The following is a 26749-nucleotide window of genomic DNA, read 5'->3' on the forward strand; positions in this document are numbered from 1 at the left end:
CCTCATAAAGAATTAATGAAGTGAGTCATCTAGAGCTGAACAAAGACTGTGACCTGGAGGGGAAAGAGATACTGCAAGGATTAGGGCTCTCCAGAGTGTGTACTCCACTGTCTGCTAGATAGCAGAGGTCAGGAGGTTCCCTCCAAGCTAAGGCAGTGCTTTCAGAGTTCAGGATGAGGCCTGAGCTTCCTGGAGTCTTTTAGTTCACAACAGGGGACTGACATCAATATGGAAATGGCTGAGCAGTTGTCCTCATTAGAGGGCAGGAGGGAGGGACTATGAAATTGTCTATGAAGAATAGGTTCTAGGGACTGGGAAGTAGCTCAACAGATAAAGCACATAACCTACCAAACGTGAGGCCCTGGGTTCAAACCCTGGCACCATGTGGTAGCTCTGTGAATGCTGGAACAGTGCTGTGGTACCTTTCTTCTGAGTCTGTTTTCCCTTTTTTCCATATAAAAAGAGAAAAGAAAAACTGAAAAAAAGAAAAAAAAAAAACTGGTGAGGCTGAGAGCAACCTCTCACTGTATATCTGGTATATCAGAATATACCAGAACTGAGTGGTGGCCTCCTCATACTCTCCCGCCCATCAAATATTAAAAAAAACATGTTATAATATTAGTACAAAACTCCCTATAGGGTGGGTAGATTGAGGTTGGTTGTATTTTTCTTCTTCTCCTTCCCTAGTTGATTGCATGCTTGTGATTTAAGAAACCTTCCAGGCCTCAAAAAATCATGAAATCATGGCATCTTCTAGAACCTTTGCTTTCGCCACTCCAGACATAACACACCTCTAATCTTTGATTACCCTGGAATTCATATGTGGTTTAGTAGGAGGCAGAAATCCAGTTTTCTCACTTTCTGAGTTGTCCCAGCACCAGCTGGATCCAGCCATTGCCTGTCATTTGTCAGTGTATTGAGGATGTGGGGGCCACAGGAGTTGGGGACAGGCACAAGCCTGGATGTGGCTATTAGGGGGACAGGTCACATACTAGTCAACATAGTTGCCAAGGTTTTGTGGTTTTCCATCTTGGTGTGTTTTATGGACACTCACCAGAAGAGGGCACTGTCTTCTCACATGAGCCAGAACCCCTGTCCTTGCTGGAGCCTGAGTGTCCTGAGCATCCTCTCCTCCTTATGGTTGGGCAGCTGACCCCACTCATCACCGTCCAGTCAGGAAACAAGGTGTTATGTGTACAGGTTAGATCGGGAAATCTGTGGCTTGCCATTCTTTTTGGGGTATTTGATGATTGTTCCACCAATAGATGATTGTCACATCCTCCCCACTTGTGACACCCCAGAATATCCCCAGATGCTGCCTCATACTTCACCAGGAGGTAAAATCTGCCCCACTTTCCCACCCCATAAGAACCTTTCTGCCTAGTGTCACCTGCATTTTGTAGCTGGAAATGAGACCCTCCCTAGGAGGGAGAAGACCCTTCCTAGGGTAGCTGGTGGAACGACTAGAACAGGAACCCACAATCCTGGCAGACAGCCCATAGATATCCTGGACAAGGACAAAGGAATTCAGCTGAGCTTTGCAGCTCACTCTGTTTGGATTTGGGGTTCAGTGGCAGCTCCTTGTCTGACCCCTCTGTTGTCTGCTTCCACCAAACAGTCCTTTCCTTTGTGCTTTTCTTGATAGCTAGCTGAAATAGCTAGAAAAACCGAGAGGAGAGCTGGCAACATAGCTCACTTGGATAGTGCACTCCATGGCCATGTGTGACACGCAAGTTCCAGCCCAGGCCCCACAGCATTAAAGGAAGCTTTGGAGCTGTGGTCTCTTTCACTTTTTCTCTGCCTTTCTCCCTCTCTATCTAAAAAAGAAAGAAAAGAAAGGAGAGAAGAGAAGCAGAAAGAAAAAAAGCAAAACCACAGAGTCTCAGGCATACAGCTGTTGATCACATTCCAAAGGCCAGCCTTCTAGATGTTTCATTGTTCCTCGTACCCATGTGTTGTTAAAATTCGGAAGCTCTTGCTGGCCGGGCTGGCTTCACGGGCGGGTAACAGAGACTCAGAGACAACGGCTGGGCAGGGAAGCTGTATTTCTTTATTCAGGAACGACGATTCATAAACTAAACCAAACTAATCACCAAACAGAACTCTGCTGTCTCTCAGCACCCATCCCATGCCCTTACCCTATGGGCCCACCTGCATGGGAATGGGTGCAGGAACTATGCCCCTCTCCCTGGACATACCCCAACCCCCCAACGCCCCAACCCTCTGTGGCTCAGCATTTTCATTCTGTTCCTACTGCAAACAGCCACCTCCTGAACCAGAACCAAGAGTTTAGTGGTGATCTTGAGGGAAGAATGAAGCAGGTTCAGGGGCCAGGTGGTAGTGCCACGGGTTAAGCACACATGGTGTGAAGCTCAAGGAATGACGTAAGGATCCCGGTTCCAGCCCTCAGCTCCCCACCTGTAGGGGAGTCGCTTCACAAGCGGTGAAGCAGGTCTGCTGGTGTCTATCTTTCTCTCCCCCTCTCTGTCTTCCCCTCCTCTCTTGATTTCTCTCTGTCTTATCCAACAACAATGACAGCAACAGCAACAATAATGATGACAATGATGATAAACAAAAAGGGCAACAGAAGGGGGAAAATAGCCTCCAGGAGCAGTGGATTCGTAACCCAGGAGGCAAAAAAAAAAATGAAAGAACCCTAATCCTTGCCATACAATTTATAAGCATGTCTATAGCTTTCTGGCATGCACTGTACAGAGAGTGCTCTGTCTACACCCTCTGCCTCTGCGTGTAATCTAGGTCTACACCCTCTTTGGTATTGAACACAAGCCCTGAAAGAGCTTTTGCCCTTTTGTTCACTGAAAGAAGTAAGATGAGGGTGAGCCCATGGCTAGAGCACACACCTTCATTAGTGACAGCTGTCAGTCAAAGTGTTGGCTCAAAGCTTCACCAATGCCAAGTGTGCACTCTCAAAAGCCCCCCTACCTATAGGTCCCCAGGTTAAATCCACAGCTACAGAGTGGAAGGTGGAGGGACCAAAGCCCACACAGCTTTTACAACTGAGGTCCTCATTCTGTCTCAGCAGAGGCCTAGGGTCCTTTGTCCTGCACTGCCTTGAGGCACAGGTGATAATGCCATCCTGCCTGGCTAATGATCACCATGAATCAGAGGAGACTTCGCTGGGCAGGGGACCTGGGAACTGGAGGTGTGGGTATTGCGATGCAGTTGGCTCTTCTGAAGTACTTCACACCTCCATTCCATTGTCGCTTACAGTGTGTTATTTCAAATCCAAGAGGTGTATTGCTTGCTTCCCACTAGGGCTGCTCATTAGAACTGCCCAGGAGACTTCTGAAGTAGCCCCTGTCTGCAAGTGCAGCAGAATCTCTGTAAGCTTTGAAAGCCCCACAGTCAGTGGGCCGTGCAGTGGCACACCTGGTAGAGCACATATGTGACATTGCACAAGGACCTGAGTTCAAACCCTCAAGTTCCAACTGCAGTCGGGGAGCCTCTGGAGCAGTGAAGCAGGTCTGCAAGTGTCTTTCTCTTTTCCTATCAGTTTCTTTTTGTCTCTATCAAAATAAAATAAAATGTCCTGTACTAAGGTCCAGGCATGACCAGGGAGGAGAGAGTCAGTGTGAGACGGAGTCATCCTGAGCCAGGGCTCCCAGACAGGGCCAGCCTCCTGTCCTTGTTACCATCTCGGTTCCATCTACAGTCCACTGGCTCTGTCATCTGCATCTTGTCTTTATTTAGATCAACTTGCCTTTTGGCTTTGGATCCTTTTAAAAGGAAGCTTTATATCACTTTCACTAGGGGAAAAAAGTCATTGTGATTGTTACCATCAGAAAGACAGCCAGAGTAATAAACTCAATCAGAATAAAGCAGAGCAATATACTTTCAGCTGCTCTGAGCCTTTGTTCTCCTTTTCCCCTCCCTCCTTGCACCTTCCCCCTTCCTCTCCTACTCTACTAAAAGCAGAGATTAGCAACTATCAAGGAGGTGTTAAGATGTGCTGTTTCCATAGGGAAACTTTCTCATTAACATCAGAAAGATTGGCTAGAAACCAAGAAGCAAATGGCTTTCTCACTCTGTAACTCCCCATCATTAAATATCGGCCCCCCCATACACACACTCCATGTCCATCCTTTGGGACAGGCAGGAGACAGTGTGTGGCATTTAGTATCAGCTGTCAGTCATGTGATAATAAGAAGTGGATTTTTTTGTTTGTTTTGTTTTTGTAATAGTCCTGTGGCCCTAGAGAAAGGTGGCCTGGCTTTTCATAGGTAGGTGTTAAAGCACTTCGGACCAGGGAAAAGCAGTGCCTCCTGACACACTTTCAGATAATTTCTTACATCAAAGTCAAAGCAGATATGGTGGAAAGCACCTTGTGATTGATTCTCCATGGAAGGAGCAAGGATGTCAGTTATTCTTTCATATGGTTTATGTGTTCAACGTTTTCCTAACATGAGTGGGAGGGGAGCTTCATCATGGATTTGAAGCTAAGAAAAGGGTCCCTGAGGGTCGATGAAATAGCTTGCTTGGATAATACCCTGTTTTGCCATGTGAGCATCCCAGGTTTGAGTCCAAACCCCACCCCACCCCCATGTGTTGAAAAAAACTTTCAGTGCTGTGGTCTCTTTCACTCTCTTTAGTTAAGTTTCTCTGTCTCTCCGGAAAAAAAAGGGGGGGGGGAGGAAAAGAGGTCACTGAGCAGACAAAAGCACAGTGTATCAGAAGGTAGAGACGTTGGGAGGTGGTTTGTTTTTTCCCCCCAGTAATTTCCGCTAGATGACGAGATTTATTCTTGGCAACACAAACCCCGGAGCTACTTCTGACCTCATTCAGAAGAATTTATTGAGGCATCTGCTAGTGCTGAACTCGGCCACAGCTCTAATACAGCCCCTTCTATTTGATTTACCAGCAGGAAATTTGATTCTGGGTCAGAGGAAGGCAGATGTGGCATGGGAAGCTATAGGTTCAAGTTACAAAGAAGTCAGGGGCCTAGAAGTGGCCCTAAGGGTGCCCACCTCTCCACCAGAACATGGATGGGTAAGAAATGAGTTGAAAACATTGAGAGGATCAGGAAAGAAGAAACTGAAAGAACTTGACCACTGTTATTTACCCTGTATCAGCATATCTTTAAGTATTAGTTGCTGGCAAAGAATTCACACAAAGCCCACATAGAAGTTACCTGGGGACTGGGGAACAGAGATTTCACTGAACCTTTGAACTTTTCAGACTGTGTGTGTATTTTTTAATTTAAATTTAATTGCCACCAATTTGGCAATTAAATGGATTATTGCTGGTGCTTGGTGCCTACACAACAAATCCACTGCTCTGAGGAGCCATTTTTTCCCTTTTTCCCCCTTTTATTTGAAGACAGAGGAATTGAGAGAGGAGGGAGAGAGAGCACTGCACGGTTAGTGTGAACTCTACTGGGTGCATCACCACCCAGCCCCTCACTTAACTTACTCAGGACTCCACATGATCACAAGTCAGATAATACAGTTGAGCTTGTGATGAGAAACCCTGTCCTTGGCTCCCTCTCCAATCCCCACTTAGATCCCAATCTCCAAGGCAAAAAAAAAAATGCCTTAAATTGTTTCTCTTCCCCTCTGCTTCTCATTGTTCTCCCCATAATCCTTGACAGAGATGCATGTACCTCTGCTTGTTAATTAGCAACCTTAAACAAAACGTATTGGCTCCTTAGTTGGAAAGATGAGATTTTGAGCTTCCCTCTCTACCTCTCAGTATTTGATTGCATTACATGTTCTTCTGTAGTTTCCCTTATGTCCTAGAAAATACTCTTACACCTCACAGCCTAACTCCTTCTGTTAAAGAGTTAAGGAGGGGAACAGCCTCTGTCCCCATTCTGAGAGTTCGCCATGTCTTATCTTAACAATGAGTAGATAGAGAGTGTGATTATTCTGGTAATTAAACTTTTATTGAAAGCAAAGCATGTTAGAAAGAGAGGGAGAGAGAGAGAGAGAGAGAGAGAGAGAGAGAGAGAGAGAGAGAGAAGAGGACTTACTTCCAAGCTTTATGGCCATATGGTGGTTCCAGGAGAGAGAGGTACCTCCAATCGTTCGTCCCTTTAAAGCCAAAGACCCTACCTATGCCTGCAACCACTCCCGTTTCTGGGTGGTCCTTCTCTCCCTCAACACTTCCTTTCCAGAAAATTAATACTTCTCATGTCCACCCCTGACATACCCCAGCTGCATGTTCATTTCTAGGTCATCAAAGAGCATTCATACTTTATTCTGCACCTGTCATTTGTCCCTATGTATCACCTAGAACAAAGCAAGTCCTGTTTATTTACACCATTAGACTTGTATGATTCTCATTCATGGCAACACTAGTGCTCGTTAGGATTTTATTTCTTCTCCTCTTGATTCCAGCATCAAGACCACACACGCTCTTTCTTGAAGATTTTTCTTTTCATGAGAAAGAGACCAGAGTACTACTCAGCTCTGGTATGTGTGGTGCTAAAGGGCAAGAGTGGCGCCTCATCTGTACAGCCCTGTGCTCTGCTGCTGAGTTAGCTCCTTGGTCTAAGCTTGCTTTTTTTTTTCTTTTTTCCCTTACCCCAGGGTCATCACTGAGGCTCAGTGCCTGCACAAGTCCATTGCTCCCAGTGGCCGTCTTTTCCTTTTTCCCCCCTTTCTTTTTTTACTTGATAGGACACAAAGAAATTGAGAGTGGGAGAGAGATTGCGGGAGCCAGGGAGGAGGGGGAGGGGGGACCTGTAGCATTAGTTCACCTCTCATCAAGCCCCCCCCACAGGTAAGGGCTGGGGGCTTGAACCCAAGTTCTTGCACATAGTAACATGTGCACTCAACCAGGTGCACCACCACCTAGCTCCCTGGTATACACTTCTTTAAAGTTAAGAGTAATCAATAACTAAGAGTTTTTTTCCAGATTAATAGTTTTTGGTAATGTGTGTTCAGTGTAGGCAATTTAGTAAATACAATCAAATGTGAAAAGCACAGAGGAGGGAAATGAAAAGCACAGAGGAAGGAAATCATAAGCCTGAATGACACATGCTGAGTTCAAGTGCTGAGATACCCTGGGTTCTATGAGAACATGAAAAGAGGTTGGGTTTTTACTGAGAAATTTAGAGGAGAAAAAACTTTGAAATTTCTATGTGAAGCCTTTTCCTAAAATACTTTCTATAGTTCATGCACCCATTGAACATTGTTCATGAACCATGAAACACTGAAGGGGAAAATACTTTCCTCAGTGATAAAGGGAATACCCAAGCATGTAAAAGAAAACCCAGGAGGGTCAAGTGGTAGAGCAGCTGGTTGAGTGTACACATTACCATGTGCAAGGACCTGAGTTCAAGCCTCCAGTCTCCACCTGCAGGGGGAAGCTGTTCATGTGATGAAGGAGTGCTGCATGTGTCTCTCTGTCTCTCAGTGCTACAAGTGTCTCTCCTTCTATTTATCTCCTTCTTCCCTCTCAATTTCTGTCTCTATCCAATAAATAAATAAACAAAAATATTTTAAAAAGAAAAAGAAAGCCCAGGACAGGAGATATTCTATACTAAATCTTGATTCATTTCCATGGATGTTGAAGTCTGGTTTTGTTTTTCCACAGCACTGCTCAGCTCTAGCTTGTAGTGGTTCTGGGGGTGGAACCTGGGACTTCAGTGTCTAAGGCATGAAAGTCTTTGTATAACCATTATGCTATCTTCCCCCACTGGACACTGAGGTTTTCATTAGTGATTTAATAATGGATTACAAAATTATAAGATAATAGGGGTATAATTCCACACCATTCCTACCACTAGAGTTCTGTGTTACCATCTGCCTCCAGGGGAAATTACACTAGTTCTCCTAAGGTCACCGGTATGGGTTGACTATTCATAGATAGGTAGGTAATTAAGTAGGTAGATAGATTGATATGCTCCCCCCTCCCCCTTTTTTCCCCACTTCTAAAGCCCTGCCTTCACTTCCTTTCTAAGTCGTCACACATACAACTATTAATACTTCCTAGTGTCCTTCCTTTTTCCTCTTCCCGCTCAGATAAATAAAACAGTGCCTGACTTTCTCTGGTGTTTTTCACATTCTCTTCCCTTTCAGTGATGATATAAAAACAAAGGTTGCTGATGACAAAGGTTTCTGGTCCTGGTGCAATTGGGCTCCAGAACTCTTTGGTCATCTTCCCCTAATATTTCCCCTGCCTGGGAATATGGACCAGAATTCTTTTGGGGATGCAGAAAGGAGTTCTGGTTTCTGTAATTGCTTCTCCACTTGACAGAGACGTTGACCAGTTGATCAGCCTGCCTGAAATAGAATTTTTAAGCCTCACAGTTAATGAGTAGCTTACTATCATTATCTACCAGGTACCACACTTACTGCCGGGAGTAAGATATGACCCCAAAATGGACATTGTTGTCTGATATCCTAAGAATAAAATAGTGGTTTCTGGAAAGGAGGGTAGATCAGTTGGGTAAAGGGGGTCAAATGTATGTGGTGACTTGGAAATTGGACTTCCTCAGCAGTAAAGAGCATGCAGTACATACAGATGATGTATAATGCCTCACACCTGGAGATTTTCATGCCTTTCACTGAAGTCCCAGGTTCAGTCACAGCACCACCATAAGAGCTGAGCAGTGCTCTGGTTGTGGTAATAATAAAGATGATGGTGGGTGGTGGTGGTGATGGTGACAGTGAAGACAAAGAACGGAGTTAAAAAGAAATAGCCTTGTCTCTACCCAGATGTAGTATATCCAGCAGAGGGCAGTAAATATTAATGAGCCTGAATGACACATGCTGAGTCATGAGAACATGAAAGGAGGTTGGGTTTTTACTGAGCAAAGGGGGTAGGGATGGGGGAACACTCCAGAGAGAGGGGAGCCATGAAGGCTCCAAGGACTGTGCATTCAAATGAGCACTGAGAAAAGGCTCAGAAAGATAGAAGGTGCACAGTGGACGCAGCTGTAATCTAAAAGGAGATCATGTCTTTTGTCACTATGTGGATGAAAAGAAAGAGGAGGGGGTGGGGAGTGAGAGAGAAAGTGGAGTGGATGGCAGCACATCCACAAGATGTGAGAACACAAGGACCTGGTTCCAAGTCCCCTACAGGAGAAGAAGCTTTACAAGTGGTGAAGCAGTGCTATGCATGTGTTTCTTTTCTCTCTTCCTCTCTTTCTCCCTTGTCCTCTCAATTTCTCTCTAGTCTATCAAATACAAGAATGGAAAATAAACAAATAAATAATAGAAGAAACTAAAGAAGAGCAAGAAAAAGAATAACCACTGGAGCAGTGGCATTATCATATAAGTACTAAGTCCCAGCAATAACACTGATGGAAAAAAGTAAAATAAATAAATAAAAATAAAGAGGGCAGGACCTGCAGTGAGGGGGGGAACCACCTGAGTGGTGGTAAGGTGTGCTGACCTGTATTTGAAAGCAATAGAAATATTGTACCCTCTAGATGACTAATGTCTTGTCAAACATTTCCCCCAGTATATATTAAAAATAAAAAGATTCACCTGGCATAAGTGGAATAGGAAGAGCTGAGGTTGGGATGGGGAGATGGAAGCAGGCAGTGGTGCAGCTGGTTGAGCACACACATTATAGTCCTCAAGGACCCAGATACAAACCCCTGCCCCACCTGCAGGGGAAAGCTTCATGAGCAATGAAATATTACTGCAGGTGTCTGTCTCTCTCCCTCTCCACCCTGTCCTTTCAACTTGTCTCTGTCTCTATCCAAAATACATAAATAAAATTTTTAAGGGGGCCAGGTGGTAGCGCAATGGGTTAAGCGCACGTGGCACCAAATGCAAGGACCAGAGTAAGGATCCTGGTTTGAACCCCTGGCTCCTCACCTGCAGGGGGGTCGCTTCACAAGTGGTAAAGCAGGTCTGCAGGTGTCTATCTTTCTTTCCCCCTCTCTGTATTCCCCTCCTCTCTTAATTTCTCTCTGTCCTTTCCAACAACAGTGACAGTAACAATAACAATATTAATAATAACCACAACAATGATTTAAAAAAAAGGACAACAAAAGGAGAAAAAAATAGCCTCCAGGAGCAGTGGATTCCACCGAGCCCCAGCAATAACCCTGGAGGATATCTATATATATATGGATATATTTTTTTAAAGGAAGAGCTAGGGAGCAAGTGGGGAAGAAACCAGTTTTCAGGGTGGGGACTCCCAGAGGCCAGAGGCTGGGGTTTCCTGGACAGAGTAGGGATAGCCAGTTCCTTTTTTTTTTTTTTTTTTTTTTTTTTTATTTTATTTTAGGAGGGGTACAACTCCACACAATTCCCACCGCCCAATCTCCATATCCCACCCCCTCCCCCGATAGCTTTCCCATTCTCTATCCCTCTGGGAGCATGGACCCAGGGTCATTGAGGGTTGCAGAAGGTAGAAGGTCTGGCTTCTGTAATTGCTTCCTCGCTGAACATGGGCGTTGACTGGTCGGTCCATACTCCCAGTCTGCCTCTCTCTTTCCCTAGTAGGATGGGTCTCTGGGGAAGCTGAGCTCCAGGACACATTGGTGGTGTCTTCAATCCAGGGAAGTCTGGCCGGCATCCTGATGACACCTGGAACCTGGTGACTAAAAAGAGAGTTAACATACAAAGCCAAACAAATTGTTGAGCAATCATGGACCCAAAGCTTGGAAAAGTGGAGAGGAAGTATTAGGGAGGTACTCACTGCAAACTCTAGTATACTTCTGCTTTCTTACTTTGGTGCCATACTCCAAACTCAATTTCTGCTTTGCGTTTCTACTTTTTTTTTTTTTTACATGCATAACATTCCCCAGATTCCCATTTAGCAATACAACCCCCACTATTTCATTCATCATTTTTCATGGACCTGTATTCTCCCCACCCACCCACCCACCCCAGAGTCTTTTACTTTGGTGTAATACTCCAATTCCATTTCAGGTTCGACTTGTGTTTTCTTTTCTAATCTTGTTTTTCAACTTCGGCCTGAGAGTGAGATCATCCCATATTCATCCTTCTGTTTCTGACTTATTTCACTCAACATGATTTTTTCAAGGTCCATCCAAGATCGGCTGAAAACAGTGAAGTCACCATTTTTTACAGCTGAGTAGTATTCCATTGTGTATATATACCACAACTTGCTCAGCCACTCATCTGTTGTTGGACACCTGGGTTGCTTCCAGGTTTTGGCTATTACAAATTGTGCTGCCAAGAACATATGTGTACACAGATCTTTTTGGATGGATGTGTTGGGTTCCTTAGGATGCCAGTTCCTTTAAGACTGAGGCCAGGTCCAAGACAGCAGCATAGCCATCCACAGTGTACACTTGTTCCCATTTCTAACACAGGCTTTTGTCTGTTCTCAACTGGGACCTTTTTCTCAGCTTAATGCCAGGCGCATACCTTCCACCCAGGTGTGGCAGGGTGTGGGGCTACCTTGGTATGCAGATGACTGTGGGGCCCAAGGCTTCCCCACCCCACTGGGAGACTCAGCCCTTGCTCAGTAGTCATCAGCAATGTTCACAAGTGGTGCCGCCAGGTGGAGGGAGGCTCATGGAGGATCCCCATCAAGGACAGCACCCAGAGAACCCCAGTTCTGCAGTTTGAAGCCTGGGGGAGGATGCAGAGGGAGCAAATGAACACCTGTGTCTCCCCCAGAAATACCTCCTGATTCAGGAAGAATGAGGCAGCAGTGTCACTTGGGCCACACAGAGCCCAGAGGCTGTGTCCTTGCCTATGTCCCGCTATATGGTTCCCACCATCAGCTGTCCTCAGATTAACAAGGCAGGGAGGCCCAGGAGGTAGCACACTCCTGAGAGGTGCTTCCTTCCCTCCATTGCACTCTGCCCCAGGCTCTTTGCACTGGAATGCTCTCCAATCACCTTACTAGACTGGTTCCCTTGCCTCATTCCATTCTTCATGTCTCCCCCTCAGACATTCCTCTAGCACCCGTGTCAAGGTATCCCTTCTCTGCTGCCGGTTCCTCCAGTCTTCCTGGCTCTTTGGTCAGTAGCTGGCATGCTCTGCTATCTGATGCATGCCCTTGTCTGCTGCCTTCTGTCAGCCAAAATGTAAATGCCATGGAGGCAAAGATCTGGTCTGACTTGCTCAGCACCTGAGCCATGGAGCCTCACACAGTGCCTGATAGGCAGCACATGTTGGCTGGCTAGCTGGGTGTCATAACACCCTCATACTTGGAGAACAGGCCATCCACTTATTCACCCAAAAGGCACATGGCATGACAACTCTTATCTTAGGAAACAGGTATTAATTAACTACTATGACTCAAGAACTGGGGAGAAGAGGTATCCCTCCACCCCCACCCTAGTAGCAGCCAGGCTGCTAGTTTCCAGAAAATAAGTCAAGGGACCCCACAAGTCCTGTTCCCTCCCTCCAGAGCCCCCTCTCTCCTTTCTTTCTTACCTTCTTTCCTTTCCTTCCCTCCTTCTTTCCTTCCTTCCTTCCTTTTCTGTTATCAGGGCCCTGCTCTGCTGGGGATTGAACCTGAGACTTTGATGTCTCAGATATGAAAGTCCACTGGGACCTATGGAATTATGCAGGAATGAAGTCCCAGAAAAACCCTGGTGGCATAAACCATATATATGCTAAGGACTGTGGTGTGGTGGTTAAGTATTCTCAGTCCTTCCAATAATCCTAGGAAATAAGTTCTCTGGTTATTTGTTGTTGTTTTCGACGGGTTATGTTGTTTTCACCGGGCTGGCTTCACGGGCGGGTAACAGACGACCAGGGACTCATAGCTGGGTTGTACGCAGTATCTCTTTATTCATGCAGGACACAGCACAATCTAAGACGAGCTAAGCTGAACTCAAAGTACAGTACTCTAAAACTCACAATGCTGTCTTTATATATACTTCCCAAGTAGGGTGGAAACAGGATGTGACATAGAGAGGGTGGAGAGAAAAGTGACTGGTGAAAATCAGAGTGTGACAAAGAAGGGATCAGGGTGTGACAAGGAGGGGGGGGTGGAGCAAAAACATATCATGAAACAGTGGGGAATGAACCAATGCCCTGGAGGGAGGTGCTTGTTAACAGCGGTTATGTAAATAGAATGAAGTGGTTATGTAAATAGAATAGTGTTAAGCAGGGGGGATTTAAACCAAATGAAACAGAAGGGGTCTCATGCATACCAACAATTTGTAGGTTCGTAAATAGATTCAGAAGTGAAACAACCTGTCCAAGACTCCACAATTACTAAGTACAGGAGTCAGGATTTGAACTCAAGCCTAGCTGACACCCATGTTTAATATTTTTCAATATGAAAGTTCTCTTCAGTTGAATGTGACCATTGTCTTCTCTTTCTCTATCACTGTCTCTCTGCAGTCCCAAGAGGAAGTCTGTGATTTGCTGCATGCTGCACCCTTCCAAAACATTTTGCCTAGAGTCTACATCAAAGGTAAGAAACCTTGAAGCAGGGACCTGGGAGGTTGCTCAGTGGGTAGTGTGCATGCCTTAGCCTATGGGAGGTCCTGCATTCAATCCCCAGCACCACCTGGGAGCATCATGGGCAACACCAAGGGAGCTCCATGATGATGGAGTGATGCAGTGGAGCCTCTCAGCACCATGGATAGCACCAAGGCAGTTCCATGTATGGTGGAGCAACACTGTGCTGTGTCTTCCTCACACAAGTTCACTCTCTCAATATGTAAAATAAAAATTGGGCCAGGTAGGCAGCTCAGCAGCATCATTCATGTACAGGAGTTCATTCCAGGAGCCACACTTAAAAAAACAATCCGCAAAAGCAGCTGCTGGCCAGCTTGCATTTATATTTGAACCTCACACTCACTTCATCCCAATAACAGACCAGCAGTTAGAAAGGAAGGGGGTTTAATCTTTGGGCAGCTCTAGAGCATTCACAGATGTAGAGTGGAAAAGGGTCTTGCTAGAACATCCCTAGATGTTGCTGCCCAACCTTTTATGGTTCAAACCCTCCACCGCGATGGGAAGTTCACCACCCCACGATAGTGAGGAGGGTGGTGCCACTATAGGACAGAAACAGGACATTCCTCCTCGTGGTGAGACCCAGTCCCACTTCCCGTGTTTAAGAACAGACTTCTTACAAGTTTGAGGACACAGAGGACCCCTGAGGGTGTCCTTCCTGATACCCTGATCTTACATTCTGCTCTGTTGTCCCCACTGCAGAAGGGGAGCGACTGGAGGTCAGGATGAAACGCTTGGAAGCCAAGTACGCCCCACTTCACCTGGTCCCCCTGATTGAGCGACTGGGCACCCCGCAGGTATGAGGTAGCTGAGGCGCACAAGGGCACTCACTTCAGAGGGGCATCACTGGGATAGACCCTCATTTTATTTTATTTTTAACTTTTTATTTGTTATTAATAGTATGCCACAAGATTGTAAGATTACAATGTATAGTTCCACACCACACATGCCACCAAAGTTCCGTATCCCCACTCTCCCACCTGCCAAAGATAACCACCATAGTTCTCATAATTTTTACAGTTTTCTTGCATCTGTTTTGTTTGGATTTAATTTTTTTGGCAAGTTCATGTAAATCTTATCTCTAGATTCCACATATGAGTAAAACCATCTAGTAGTTGTCTTTAATCTCTTCACTTATTTTGCTAAGCATAGTAACCTCCAGTTACATCCATTTTGTCTTAAAGGACATAGTATCATCTTTTTTGAGTGGTATTCCATGAATACATATATATATATATATTCATCCCATATCTTCTTTAGCCAGTCCTCTATTTATGGGCATTTAGGCTGCTTCCATTCTTTGGCTATTGTGAATAGTGCAGCTATATATATAGGGGTGCATATGTCCCTTCTAATTAGTGTTTGCCCACTGGATAAATGCCTAAGAGTGGTATTGCTGGATCATAAGGCAATTCTCTTTTGTTTAAGGACTGTCCATACAGTCCTCCAAAGGAAGACCCCTCATTTTAGAGGGTGGGGAAACTGAGGCACACTGATGCACAGTGAGCAGCAGACTAGCAGGGTGAAAAACACAAAACAGAAGTCAGGGCCAGTATAGAACTTGCTGGCTCTGAGACCCTCAGGGTACTCTCTTTCATATCCAGAGGGGTCTCTCCCAGCTACCTTCCTCCTCCACCAACAGTCAGACATCTACAGTGTCGTGGCAGAGTCAGAGCTCCGTGTGCCCTGCAAACCAGCTGTCCACATCTGACTATCTTTCCAGCAAAGACATATTATTTGGAGCACCAGCTGTTGCTGTGGCCTAGTTTGTTCAGAGGAGTCAGGAAATGACCCCCCACGGAGGCCAGTCAATAGAATGAAATACCACCCCACATTGCCTTCCTCTGGCTGAACACTCTGGAGGCCTTGTCTGCACTGTTCAGTGAATAAAACCAGCTGCCCCAAGGTTCACGAGGGAGGTGCCTTTTGCATTTTTCCCCAAAAATCCACAGAAGAAAACCATATGGAGAAGACTGTTCCTAGAAGTGATACCCCTCTATCACCTCCCCACAGGGGTCCTTACTCTGTCACTCTTCATGGAACTGGGAAGCAGCAGCCAAAGAGACACCCTTCTCTTAGTAAACGATAAGTTTGTGTTCTCCAAGGGCAGCAAGCTCCCTGGTCACCTCTTCCCAAAAACTCTGTTGTCCACATCTGTCATGTACAGCATGGGGTGACTGAGGCAGGATCCCTGCTCTAGGAGAACTTAGTCTCCACAGACAGTCAGGAAGACAGAGAAATGAGGAAAAAGGCCGGGGGACCTCAAAGCTTGTGCCTCCTTTTTTCAAGTTAATTTGAACTATCTGCACGGGGGGGTGGGGGGGGGCAGGTGACAGTAGTAGCAAGCCAGCATAGTGACACAGGCCAGGTGGACAGCTATGTTTGACAGGGTTAGGATGTGTAGCTGTCCTTGAGCTTGCATTCACACAGTTTGGAGTTTTGGAAACCCTGAAATAGAGCTGTGGGTTCAGGTGACTCAGTGCTGAGCAGTCCAGATAATCTTCCCTACATGCCAGCTACTTCTAACCCCTAATGGTGAATAAGCCTTTGGTGGTGTCTGGGGTCTTTCCATCCCCACAGAGAGAATTCAGATCCCTTGAAGATATTTTCTTTTTTGGCATTCAGGGGCCTGGCCAGAGGAGATCTGCTCCAGATTTCCTTTTAGGGAGAAATCTCCCACGTCCGGTACCAGACTTGTGTCTGCTCTGCTGCCGTGTCATCCCAAAAGAATCCAGCTTCTCGCACCCGGGTTTGGCATATGTTTCCACTTAGAAGACCAAATTCCTCCCCTATGCTGGTGAACACCACTTCCTTGAGACTGATAGATATTATTTTAAATAATTTAAAATTAATATTGAATAAACAAATCCGGATGAAATCCCAGTCTTATATGCCTCCTAACCCGAAAGAACAGCCCCAAATTTAAGACTTCTGCATACCAAAGAAAAGTTAACAAAACCGGATTTTTCAAGCTAGCCAGGGTTCAGCTAGGTGAATGACAATGAAACTCTACTACCTATTTCAAGTCGGGAGGTATGTCAAACAGTATTGCATTTCTTGACTTTGTTTCTGGGACAAAGTTATTGCCCTGAGCTGTCATAGAAAGAAAACTCTGGTAGGGAGTCCAAAACACGGGTGCTTGTCCCAGCATCACCTCAAAACCATCCCATGATCTAGTGCCAGGCTCATAGTAGTTCAGTCTTTCTTTTTCTGACTACAGATGAGTAATAAACCACCCTTTTCCTGATATGACTAAGAAAAATGGGCACCAGGCGGTAGTGCTCCTGGTTAGACACACATGGGCAAAGCACAAAGACTGGAGTAGGGATCTCAGCTCGAGCCCCCACATCCCCACCTGCAGGGGAGGTCACTTCACAAGCAGTGAAGCAGGTCTGCAAGTGTCTTTCTCTCTCCCTCTCTGTCTTCCCCTCCTCTCTCGAATTCTTTCTGTCCCATCCAACAACAACAATAATAACAACAACAAAATAGAAAAAATGGCCACCAAAAGCAGTGGAATCATGGTGCAGGTACTGAACCCCAGTGAGAACCTAGGAAGCAAGTGAAAGAAAAAAAAAAGAAAGAAAGATGAAAATCTTCTCCCCAAACCCAAAAGGTCATGTTAAGAAGAGACATTGAGATACATTCTCTCTCCAGGGGACAGGAGGTGTAATCAATCATTAGGACTCTTTGCAGAATAGTCCACAGCCTGCCTCCAGAAACTTCTGTTCCAGGGCCACACCTGGTTAAGTGTACACATTACAGTGCGCAAGGACCCAGGTTCAAGCCCCTGGTCCCTACCTTCGAGGGGAAAGCTTCACGAGTGGTAAAGCAGGACTGCAGGTGTCTCTCTGTCTCTCTCCCTCTCTATCTCCCTTGTCCCTCTCAATTTCTCTCTGACTCAATCCAATAATAAATAAATAAAATATTTTTTTAGGGAGTCGGGCTGTAGTACAGCGGGCTAAGCACAGGTGGCGCAAAGCACAAAGACCGGCATAAGGATCCCGGTTCGAACCCCGGCTCCCCACCTGCAGGGGAGTCGCTTCACATGCGGTGAAGCAGGTCTGCAGGTGTCTATCTTTCTCTCCTCCTCTCTGTCTTCCCCTCCCTCTCTCCATTTCTCTCTGTCCTATCCAACAACAACAATAATAACTACAACAATAAAACAACAAGGGCAACAAAAGGGAAAAAATAAATAAAATAAATATTAAAAAATATATTTTTTTTAAAAAAAAAGAAACTTCTATTCTCTGGCTAGCTCAGTAAAGTGTGGCAGAAAGAGAGAGAGAGAGAGAGAGAGAGAGAGAGAGAGAGAAATCCCCCCATTGAGTGCAATAAGAAAAATATGTTTAATCTCCAACACCACCCTAAGCGCTAGAGTTGAGCAGTGCTCTGGTTTAAAAATTAATAAGTCAATAAATAAATAAATGAAGAGGATAAATGGCTAAAATGTACCTTAAATAAATGTACTCTATGCAAATAAAGTGTAGAGAGCATATATATATATATATATATATATATATATATATATATATATAATACACACCAAGCCACAAGCTGGAGTATCTCCTGAAAATTATTTTAATAATTTTTTAATAACTTTTAATAATTTTTAATAACTTTTTCTTTCTTTTCTTTTCCTTTTATTTTATTTTATTTATTTATTTTTTGCCTCCAGGGTTACTGCTGAGGCTCAATGCCAGCACTATACATCCACTGCTCCTGGTGGCCATTTTTTCCATTTTATTGGATAGGATAGGACAGAGAGAAATTGAGAGAGGAGGAGGTAGAGAGGGAAAAAGAAAGACAGACCTGCTTTGCCGCTTGTGAAGTGTCCCCCTACAGGTGGGGAGTCGGAGGCTTGAACCAGATCCTTGCACAGGTCCTTGCACTTAGTACTATATACGCTTAACTGGGTGCACCACTACCTGGCCCCTTAGTGCACTTTTTCAAAGCAAAAAGAAAATGATAGTCATATCAAAAGAAGAACAAAAGGTCACAGTACAAAAACCAAAATAAATGGCCATAAATACAAGAATAAGTATCCAGTTTTATCAGCAGTGAAACACAATTGAAGAGAATGAGATACAGTTGTTCATCTTTCAAGATTGGAAAGAAGTTTTCCCAGTGAGCATATAGTATTGATGAGGGGACAGAAACAGGCTTCATACAAAGATAGCAATTTAGGTTTGCTCAGGCCACTACATAGAAAAAAAAAAAAACTGTTCAAATATTTATGCTGTTCAGCTGAGTCAATTCTATTTCCAAGGATTTGGACTAAGAAAATAACCAGAGATAAGTTCAGAAAAGTATTTTGAAAATGGGTGTTTTAAGAACTGCTTGCCACAGTGAAAATTTGTGAACAATTTAAAATAACCAGTAAGGGTAGAAAACTAGGTAAATGGGGGTATGTCCATGGCCATTTTATGTAACTACTAAAGAAGTCATGATGCTGAAAATATTGGGGGAGTGGGTTTTTTGGTTGCTGATATCTTGAAAGGAAAAAAGCTTTATAAAAAAATAATCTAAATTTTGACATGTGTGTGCTTGTGTGTGTGTACACACGTGTGTCTTTGTCCATAAAACAGGCAGAGAGTATACAGTAGGATTTTAAGAAGACTTGTTTCTGGGGTTCTTCTACTTTCTTATAATTTAAAAAAATTACTTTCCAGGATTCACCTAGTAGTTAGGTTTTTCTGTTATAGTTCATAACTATAAAAACTATTTTAAGAACAGGGACAGAGTTGATATATATTTCAGCCCAGGACCCTTTCTTTGGTTGACCCTTTCTTTGGGAAACAGGGGTCACCAGAGTTCAAAGTTAGAGATGTATGAACCTGATTGCTGGTATTTTTTTTCCTTCTCCCCAGCCCCCTGCACACTATTGCAGGTCTCTGCAGTGTCTTAAGTAGGAGAATTCTCATTACTCAAAGATAGCTGTGGGTTCTTTAGTCTGTCCTGAGCAGGGCCAGGCACACACTATTGGGTGAGGAGGAAGCATGGAGTGGGGGATTGGAGGGTCCAGGCAAGAGCATATAGAGTAGTCTGGTGGAAAGTGGAAAGACTTTGGAGCTTTAGGCATTAGTGTACAGAGTTGTCTGTCAGGAAGGGGAGAGGCTTTTGTGAGTTCAGGCATCAGCATACAGAGTTGTCAAGTGAAAAGGGAAGAAGCTTTTGGAGGGCTCAAGCACCAGTGTACAGAGTTGTCTGTTGAAAAGAAGAAATTGGGGTGGGAGGGGTCATTCAGACCTCAGTATACAGAGTTGCATGGTAGGAATAGCAGAGACTTTTGTCATTTCAGGAATCATCATAGATGACCACCTGTCCCCTTCTCTGCTCCAGCCTTTTACCAACAGAACCCATATGAGTCGCTGGGATTCAGGGTCCACCCTCCAATATTTGAAAAACCTGCTGTCACTCTCCTTCCCCAGTTTACAGAGTTTCTCCTAGACTTCTTTCCACTTATAGTTGTCATGACAACTGCACTGGTGGCCTACTTTCCAGATTTATTTCCATCATGGGTCAGTTTAGAGGCTGTCTTCTTTGGGTGGAGGCAGGGAGGCTGCAGGGAGAAACTTGCAGGGGCAGAGCCAGCCAGCTCCCCCATGCACCCTGGAAAACTTACTCTCTTTGGGGGGGCAGATCCCATGTCTGGCTTAGGGGACCACCAGCTCTGAGAACCTACCCTCCTAGTCCCTAGAAAAAGAGACCAAGAGCTGGGGAGACAGCATAGTGACTCTGCAAACAGCTTTCATTCCCGAGGCTCCAAGGTCCCAGTTTCAATTCCCAGCACCACCAGAAGCCAGAGGAACAGTGCTCTCATAAAAAAAGAGGAAGCCAGAGAGCATTTTTGACCTGAGATTTTTAACATGCCCTCCCTACTTTGAAGGTGGCTTTTGAATCCTCACCTTGAGATATTTTCACTCAGGTCATGATGTGTTCTAAGGGACTGGTCTAGATGAGTAGTTATTAGAGGAGACTGCCACCAGCCCTTAGACACCTGAAATCATGGCTAGAGATCACTATCAATGCTCAGGGCTATCATCTATGACAACAAGGCTACAAAACCAATGATAGATTATTTATTTATTTATTTATTTATTTATTTATTTATTTATTTATTTTGCCTACAGGGTTATCATTGTGGCTCAGTGCTGTAAAGTGAGCTCCCTGCAGGGGGGAGCCAGGGGCTCAAACTAGGATCTTTATGCCAATCTTTGTGCTTCACGCCATGTGTGTTTTAACCCACTATGCTACCATCCAGCCCCCTGCAATAGATTTTAAGAGTGACAAATATTCCGTGTAGCACACCTGCACAGAAGTCTTTATAGCTAAACATGGACCAACCTCCCCGCACTACCACCACTTCTCCATGCCCATCTGCTCCTGTTACTAGAGTTGAGAACTTGGCTCTTAACTCCCACTTGTGGATATTCCACAGGTCAGGACCCAGATGATGAGCAGATAGAAAAGTTTTTTTTAAGAGGGCTGAGTGGTGGCACACCCAGTTAAGCCGCATAGTACTGTGTCAATGGACCTGCACAAGGTTTGGGTCCCACTCCTCGCCTGCTGCAAGGATGTATCATGAGCAGTGAAGCAGGTCTGCGGTGTCTGTCTTTCTCTTTCCTTCTCTATCACCCCGACCCCTGTCAATTTCTCTCTGTTCTAGAAAATGAAAAGCAAAAAAAGGGAAAAAATGACTGCCAGGTGTGGTGGATTCCTAGTACCAGCACTGAGCCCCAGTGCTAACTCTAGAGAAGAAAAAACAAAAAGAAAAAGAAAATATAAGTTTGTAAGAGAGGAGATCCCAAGGAAATTCACAGAGACAGCTGTTATAAAGAAAAAGGACAGAAAGATAGATAAGTGAGGTCTAGAGAGGGAGCCACCCAGTTTCTGACTCCCACCTATTCTTTATACCGCTGTTCCCCCATGAGCCCAGGCTGCTACTGACTGTGCTGTAAGAGCCAACATGGCTCCTAAGCACTCATGTGATTGAGTTCACTCTCAATTTTTTTACAACCACCCAGACAGAATTAACAACTCAATCCAGTACCATCCCAGTACCTACAGGTGTCAGATGAGAATCGTATGCTTGTAACTCCCTGTTTACCAGGAGCTTGGTGCCTACTTTTATTTATTTATTTGTTTTTGCCTCCAGTGTTATTGCTGGAGCTCAGTACCTGCACCATGAATCCACTACTCCTAGAGACCATTTTCCCCCCTCTTGTTGCCCTTGTTGTAGCCTTGTTGTGGTTATTATTGTTGTTGTTGATGTCGTTTGTTGTTGGATAGGACAGAGAGAAATGGAGAGAAGAGAGGAAGACAGAGCCGGGGAGAGAAAGATAGACACCTGCAGACCTGCTTCACTGCCTGTGAAGCGACTCCCCCTGCAGGTGGGGAGCTGGAGGCTCTAACCAGGATCCTTATGCTGGTCCTTGCGCTTTGTGCCACATGCACTTAACCCGCTGCGCTACCGCCCAACCACCCTACTTTTACTTTTTAACATTCTTTTAGTGTTTCCCACTCTCCTCTCACCCCAAGCTTTTTTTAATATCTTATTTGTTTATATTGGATAAAGACAAATGGAGAGGAGAGGGGAAGATAGACAGGGATAAAGAGAGACACCTGCAGCACTGCCTTGCCTCTTCTGAAGCTTTCTCCCTATAGGTGAGGACAAGGACTTGAACCTGTGTCCTTGCACACTGAAACATGTGTGATCAGCCAGATGCGTGGGCACCCTGCCCTCTCATCACCTTTTAGCTAATCCTATAATGATTCTATACACATGCACTCATGCGTGCACATACCCACATGTATCTTTTTGTGTCTCTTTGAGTCTGTGTGCTGTTATTACTTTGCATAGGATTATAGCATAGTTCATCTCTGGAACCTGTCCTATTCATTTGGATCTTTTTCCTTTTCCTTCATAAGTATTTTTTCATATTTTGTTTGTATTTGTGAATAATATTAGGTTAAAAGATTATAAGATTCAGTGTATAGTTCCATACACCTACCACTAAAGCTCTGTCTCCCTACCCTCCCACCTCCCAGAGCTAACTACCATAGTTCTCAGGAGTCTTAGAAACAGTTTCCTTGCTTCTTTTTCTTCCCCTCAAGTTCATGTGTATCACATCTCTAGATTCCACATATAAGTGAAATCATCTGGTAGTTGTCTTTCATCTCCTTACTTATTTATTTCAATAAGCTAATCATAATCACCTTCACTTGATTAAAGGACACAATATCATCTTTTTTGATCACAGAGTAATATTCCCTGAAGTGTATATCCCATAACTTCTTTAGCCAGTCCTCTGTTGATGGGCATTTAGGCTGCCTCTACTTTTTGGCTATTGTGAATAATGCAGCTATGAGGGTGCATGTGTCCCTTCAAGTTAGTGTTTCAGTATCCTTTGGATAAAATTCTGAGAGTAGTACCACTGAATCATAAGGTAAATTGCAGTTGTATTTGTTTGAGGACTCTCCATACAGTCTTCCAGAGAGGCTGCACCAGTTTGCATTCCCAACAAGTGGAGCAGAGTTCCTTTTTCTCCACAGCCTCACCAACATTTGTCATTTCCTGGTTTGTTGATGTAAGGCATTCTCTCAGATGTGAGATGGAGGAATCTCAGTGTAGTTTTAATTTACATTTCCCTAACGATAAGTGAAATGCAGCATTTCTTCATGTGTCTTTTATACTGCTGTGCCCCTATGAGCCCAGACTGCTACTGACTGCAGCTGTGAGAGCCAAGTGATCCTAATTATTCATGTGATTGAGTTCTGTCTCAGTTATTTACAACCACCCAGACAGAATTAACAGCTCAAACCTGAACCATCCCAGTGCTTAGTGTTTAGTTTTTTTTTTTAAATTGGGTTTTAAAAAGAAAAAGAAGTAAAAAAAGAAGTAAAACTTCTTTTGTCCCTATCTCCACCCCCATAGGTAACCGATGCCAATTCTGCATAGATGTTTGTATCAGTTGTGTGATGTTTGTATCAGATGTGTGATGTGCAAATATCTTCTACCATTTCCTGAGTTGCCTGGTTATCCTTATGTGGTTTGCTTTTGATGTGAAGAAGTTCTTTAGTTTCTGGAGGATCTTTATCATAAGGTCTTGGATCTTGTCAAATGCCATTGATATGACCATGTGATTTTTATCTTTCTTTTTGTTGATATGATGGATTACATATATTAACTTGTGGCTATTGAGCCATTCCTATTTCTCAGGTATGAATCCCACTTAATCTTGGTGAATTATTCTCTTGATATGTTGTTGGATTTAATTTGCCATGATCTTGTTCAGGATCTTTACATCAATGTTCATCAGGGATATAGGTCTATAGTTTCCTTTTCTGGTAGAGTCTTTTCTTGCTTTGGGAATCAAAGTGATGTTCCCCTCATAGAATGTTTTTGAGATGCTTACCCCTCTTCAATTTTCTGGAAGAATTTGAGGAGAATCCGTGTTAGTTCTTTGAAAATCTAATAGAATTCATCAGTAAAGCCATTTTGGGCTACTGGGTTTTTATTCTTGGGAAGATTTTTTTAATACAGTGATTTTTTAATACAATAGTTGGGTTTTTTTAATTTTTTATATTACCTTTATTTATTTATTGGGTAGAGACAGTCAGAAATTGAGAGGGAAGGGAATGATAGGAAGAGAGACAGAGAGACACCTGTAACACTGCTTCACCACTTGCAAACATCTCATAAAAACTGCAGCAAAGGTGGGCGTGAGGAATAACATCATTGCAAGACTGGCCAGCTCCTCATGGGGCGCGAGCGCTTCCACACTACGATCATCATCTCTGGCATTATGCTATTCCACTGCAGAATACTGTGCCCCAGTATGGTTCCGTAGCCCCCATGTCCACTTGGTCGATTCCAAATTATATTCCTCCATGAGGATAATTTCTGGAACCATCCGTTCCACCCCGGTTCCATGGCTGCCAGTTCTTAGCAACATCGCCCCGCCAGATATTCGTCGGGATGCGGCATCATCTAAGTTCATTTCCCACGTCTACGATCTACCGGACCTGCCAATATACGCGGATATCTTTGCCCACCCTGTTCAACGCTTGACGTCTCATCATCCAATCTGGTCTCCTACGCCTACACTGAACTTCTCTGTTCCAGACTCTTGGAAACAGAGTTGGCAGTCAGCTGAGGTAAAGAACAAACACCTCATCACAGACCCCTGCAAGCGTCAACCCGGCTTTGACCTAGCACATTATGATTGGGCCCTCCTCAATCGCTATCGAACAGGCCATGGCCGGTGCGCCGCTATGTTCCATCGCTGGGGAGCCAGAGACGACCCGAACTGCCCCTGCAACTACAGACAGACTATGACCCACATAGTCAACGACTGCCACCTCTCCAGATTCAAAAGAGGTCTCGAAACTTTACATCAGGCTCAACCTGACGCTGTTGACTGGCTACGGAAGAAGGGCAAACACTAGAAGAACCACTTGCAAAGCTTTCCCCCCTGCAGATGAGGACCGGGGCCTTGAATCCAGGTCCTTGTGCATTGCAACATGTGTGCTCAATTGGGAAGATATTTTTTATTACTGATTCAATTTCTATACTATAGATTGCCTTGTTTAAGCTATCTACATACTCTTGGGTTAGGCTTGACAGGTGGTATGATTCTAGAATTGCATCCATCTCTTTCGGTTGTCCAATTTATTTCCATAAAGATGTTCATAATATGCATGTATGATTCTTTATATTTCTCCATCTTCAGTTGTAACTTCATCTCTTTTGTACCTAATTGTTTTTATTGTAGCTTTCTTTTTCTTGTTGAGATTCTAGCCAGTGATTTATCTATTTTATTTATCCTTTCAAAGAACCAGCTCTTGGTTTCATTAATCTTTTGGATCATTTTTCTGGATTATTTTTCATTAACCTTTGCTCTGATTTTGACTATTTCCTTCCTACTGCTGACTTTTGGGTCTCTTTGTTGCACTTTTTTTTTTTTTTTGCTTCCAGGGTTATTGCTGGGGCTCAGTGCCTGCACCACGAATCTACTGCTCCTGGAGGCCATTTTTTTTACCCTTGCTGTTGCCCTTGTTATTATCATTATTGCTATTGTTGCCATTGATGTTGTTGGATAGGACAGAGAGAAATTGAGAGAGGAGCAGAGACAGAGGGGGGAGAGAAACATAGACACCTGCAGACCTGCTTCACCACTTGTGAAGTGACTCCCCTGCAGGTGGGGAACTGGGACTTGAACAGTGATCCTTACGCCAGTCCTTGTGCTTTGTGCCATGTGCGCTTAACCTGCTGTGCTGCTGCCCGACTCCCTGTTGCACTTTTTTTTAGATTTTTTTTCACCACTTCTATCACAAAAGGTCTGTGTCCTCACCCCCACTCCCATAGATAACCACTATAGTTTCCCCATAGTCTTAAATAGAGGTGGACATTTTGTTTTTTTCAGATTCATATGCTCAATTCTCTATATTCCCAACGAGTGAAACCATTCTGAGTTGTCCTTTACCTCCTTACTTGCTTCCCAAAGCCTAATTTTCTCCAGTTCCATCCACTTTATCCCAAAGGACACAATATCATCTTTTTTTTATTGCTGAATAATACTCTGTTGCCCATAGCTTGCCCATAGTCATCTGTCGAATGCTGTTTTGGTCATTTCCAGGTTTTTGTTATTGTGACTAAAGCTGCTTGAACATGGAGCTTATTGCACCTTTTCTAGCTGACTCAGTTATGGTATTAGGTAGCTTACCCGAGATCTTTGCTGCTTGCTAATATGGGCCTGTATTGCTATACCTACCCTCATAGGACAGCTTTTGCTGCATCCCACAGGATCTGATCTCTTCATTTTTGTGGTTCTCCAAGTAATTTTTAAGTTCTCTTTTAATTTCTTCAGTGATCCAGGTACTATTCAGAAGTGTATTATTCAGTTTTCATAGTATGGCTGTATATCTTTGTTTCATATTGTAGTCAATTTCTAGCCTCACCACCTCATAGTGAGAAAAGGCGTTTTTTTATTATTTCAATATTCACAAATTAATTAAAGCTATCTTTGTGTCACAACACACAGTCAGTCCTTGAGAATGTTCCATGTGCACTTGAAAAGAATGTACATTCTTGGGGAGCAATGGAAGGTTCTGAATATATGTTTGGCTCATCTCATCCAAGGCTGCATTTAAGGCCTCTATTTCCTTGTTGATTATTTATTTATTTGGTCTTGATAATCTGTCTCTTGCTGTGAGTGGTATGTTGAAGTCTCCTACTAATACTGTGCTGTTTTCTATGTCTCCCTTGAGGTCAGTAAATACTTTTCTGTATATTTGGGTGCACAGATATTGGGAGCATATATATTGACAATGGTTATGTCTTCCTGTTGGGTTGATCCTCTGACCAATATGTAGTGGCC

The 26749-nt window shown here is 44.1% G+C and overlaps 1 protein-coding gene across 4 annotated transcripts in view; it reads left to right on the plus strand.

Moving 5' to 3' along the window:
• The window catches only part of CYFIP2 (cytoplasmic FMR1 interacting protein 2), a 126247-nt gene that overhangs the window by 93024 nt on the left and 6474 nt on the right, over nucleotides 1-26749 (plus strand). For all 4 annotated transcript variants that reach the window (XM_007528626.3, XM_060198055.1, XM_060198057.1 and 1 more), the window contains 2 exons: nucleotides 13254-13326; nucleotides 14073-14167. In XM_007528626.3, coding sequence (XP_007528688.1) covers nucleotides 13254-13326; nucleotides 14073-14167 — 168 coding nt within the window. The remainder of the gene's footprint in view (nucleotides 1-13253; nucleotides 13327-14072; nucleotides 14168-26749) is intronic.

Source organism: Erinaceus europaeus, chromosome 9 (assembly GCF_950295315.1).
Source record: "Erinaceus europaeus chromosome 9, mEriEur2.1, whole genome shotgun sequence".
Lineage (NCBI taxonomy): Eukaryota > Metazoa > Chordata > Mammalia > Eulipotyphla > Erinaceidae > Erinaceus > Erinaceus europaeus.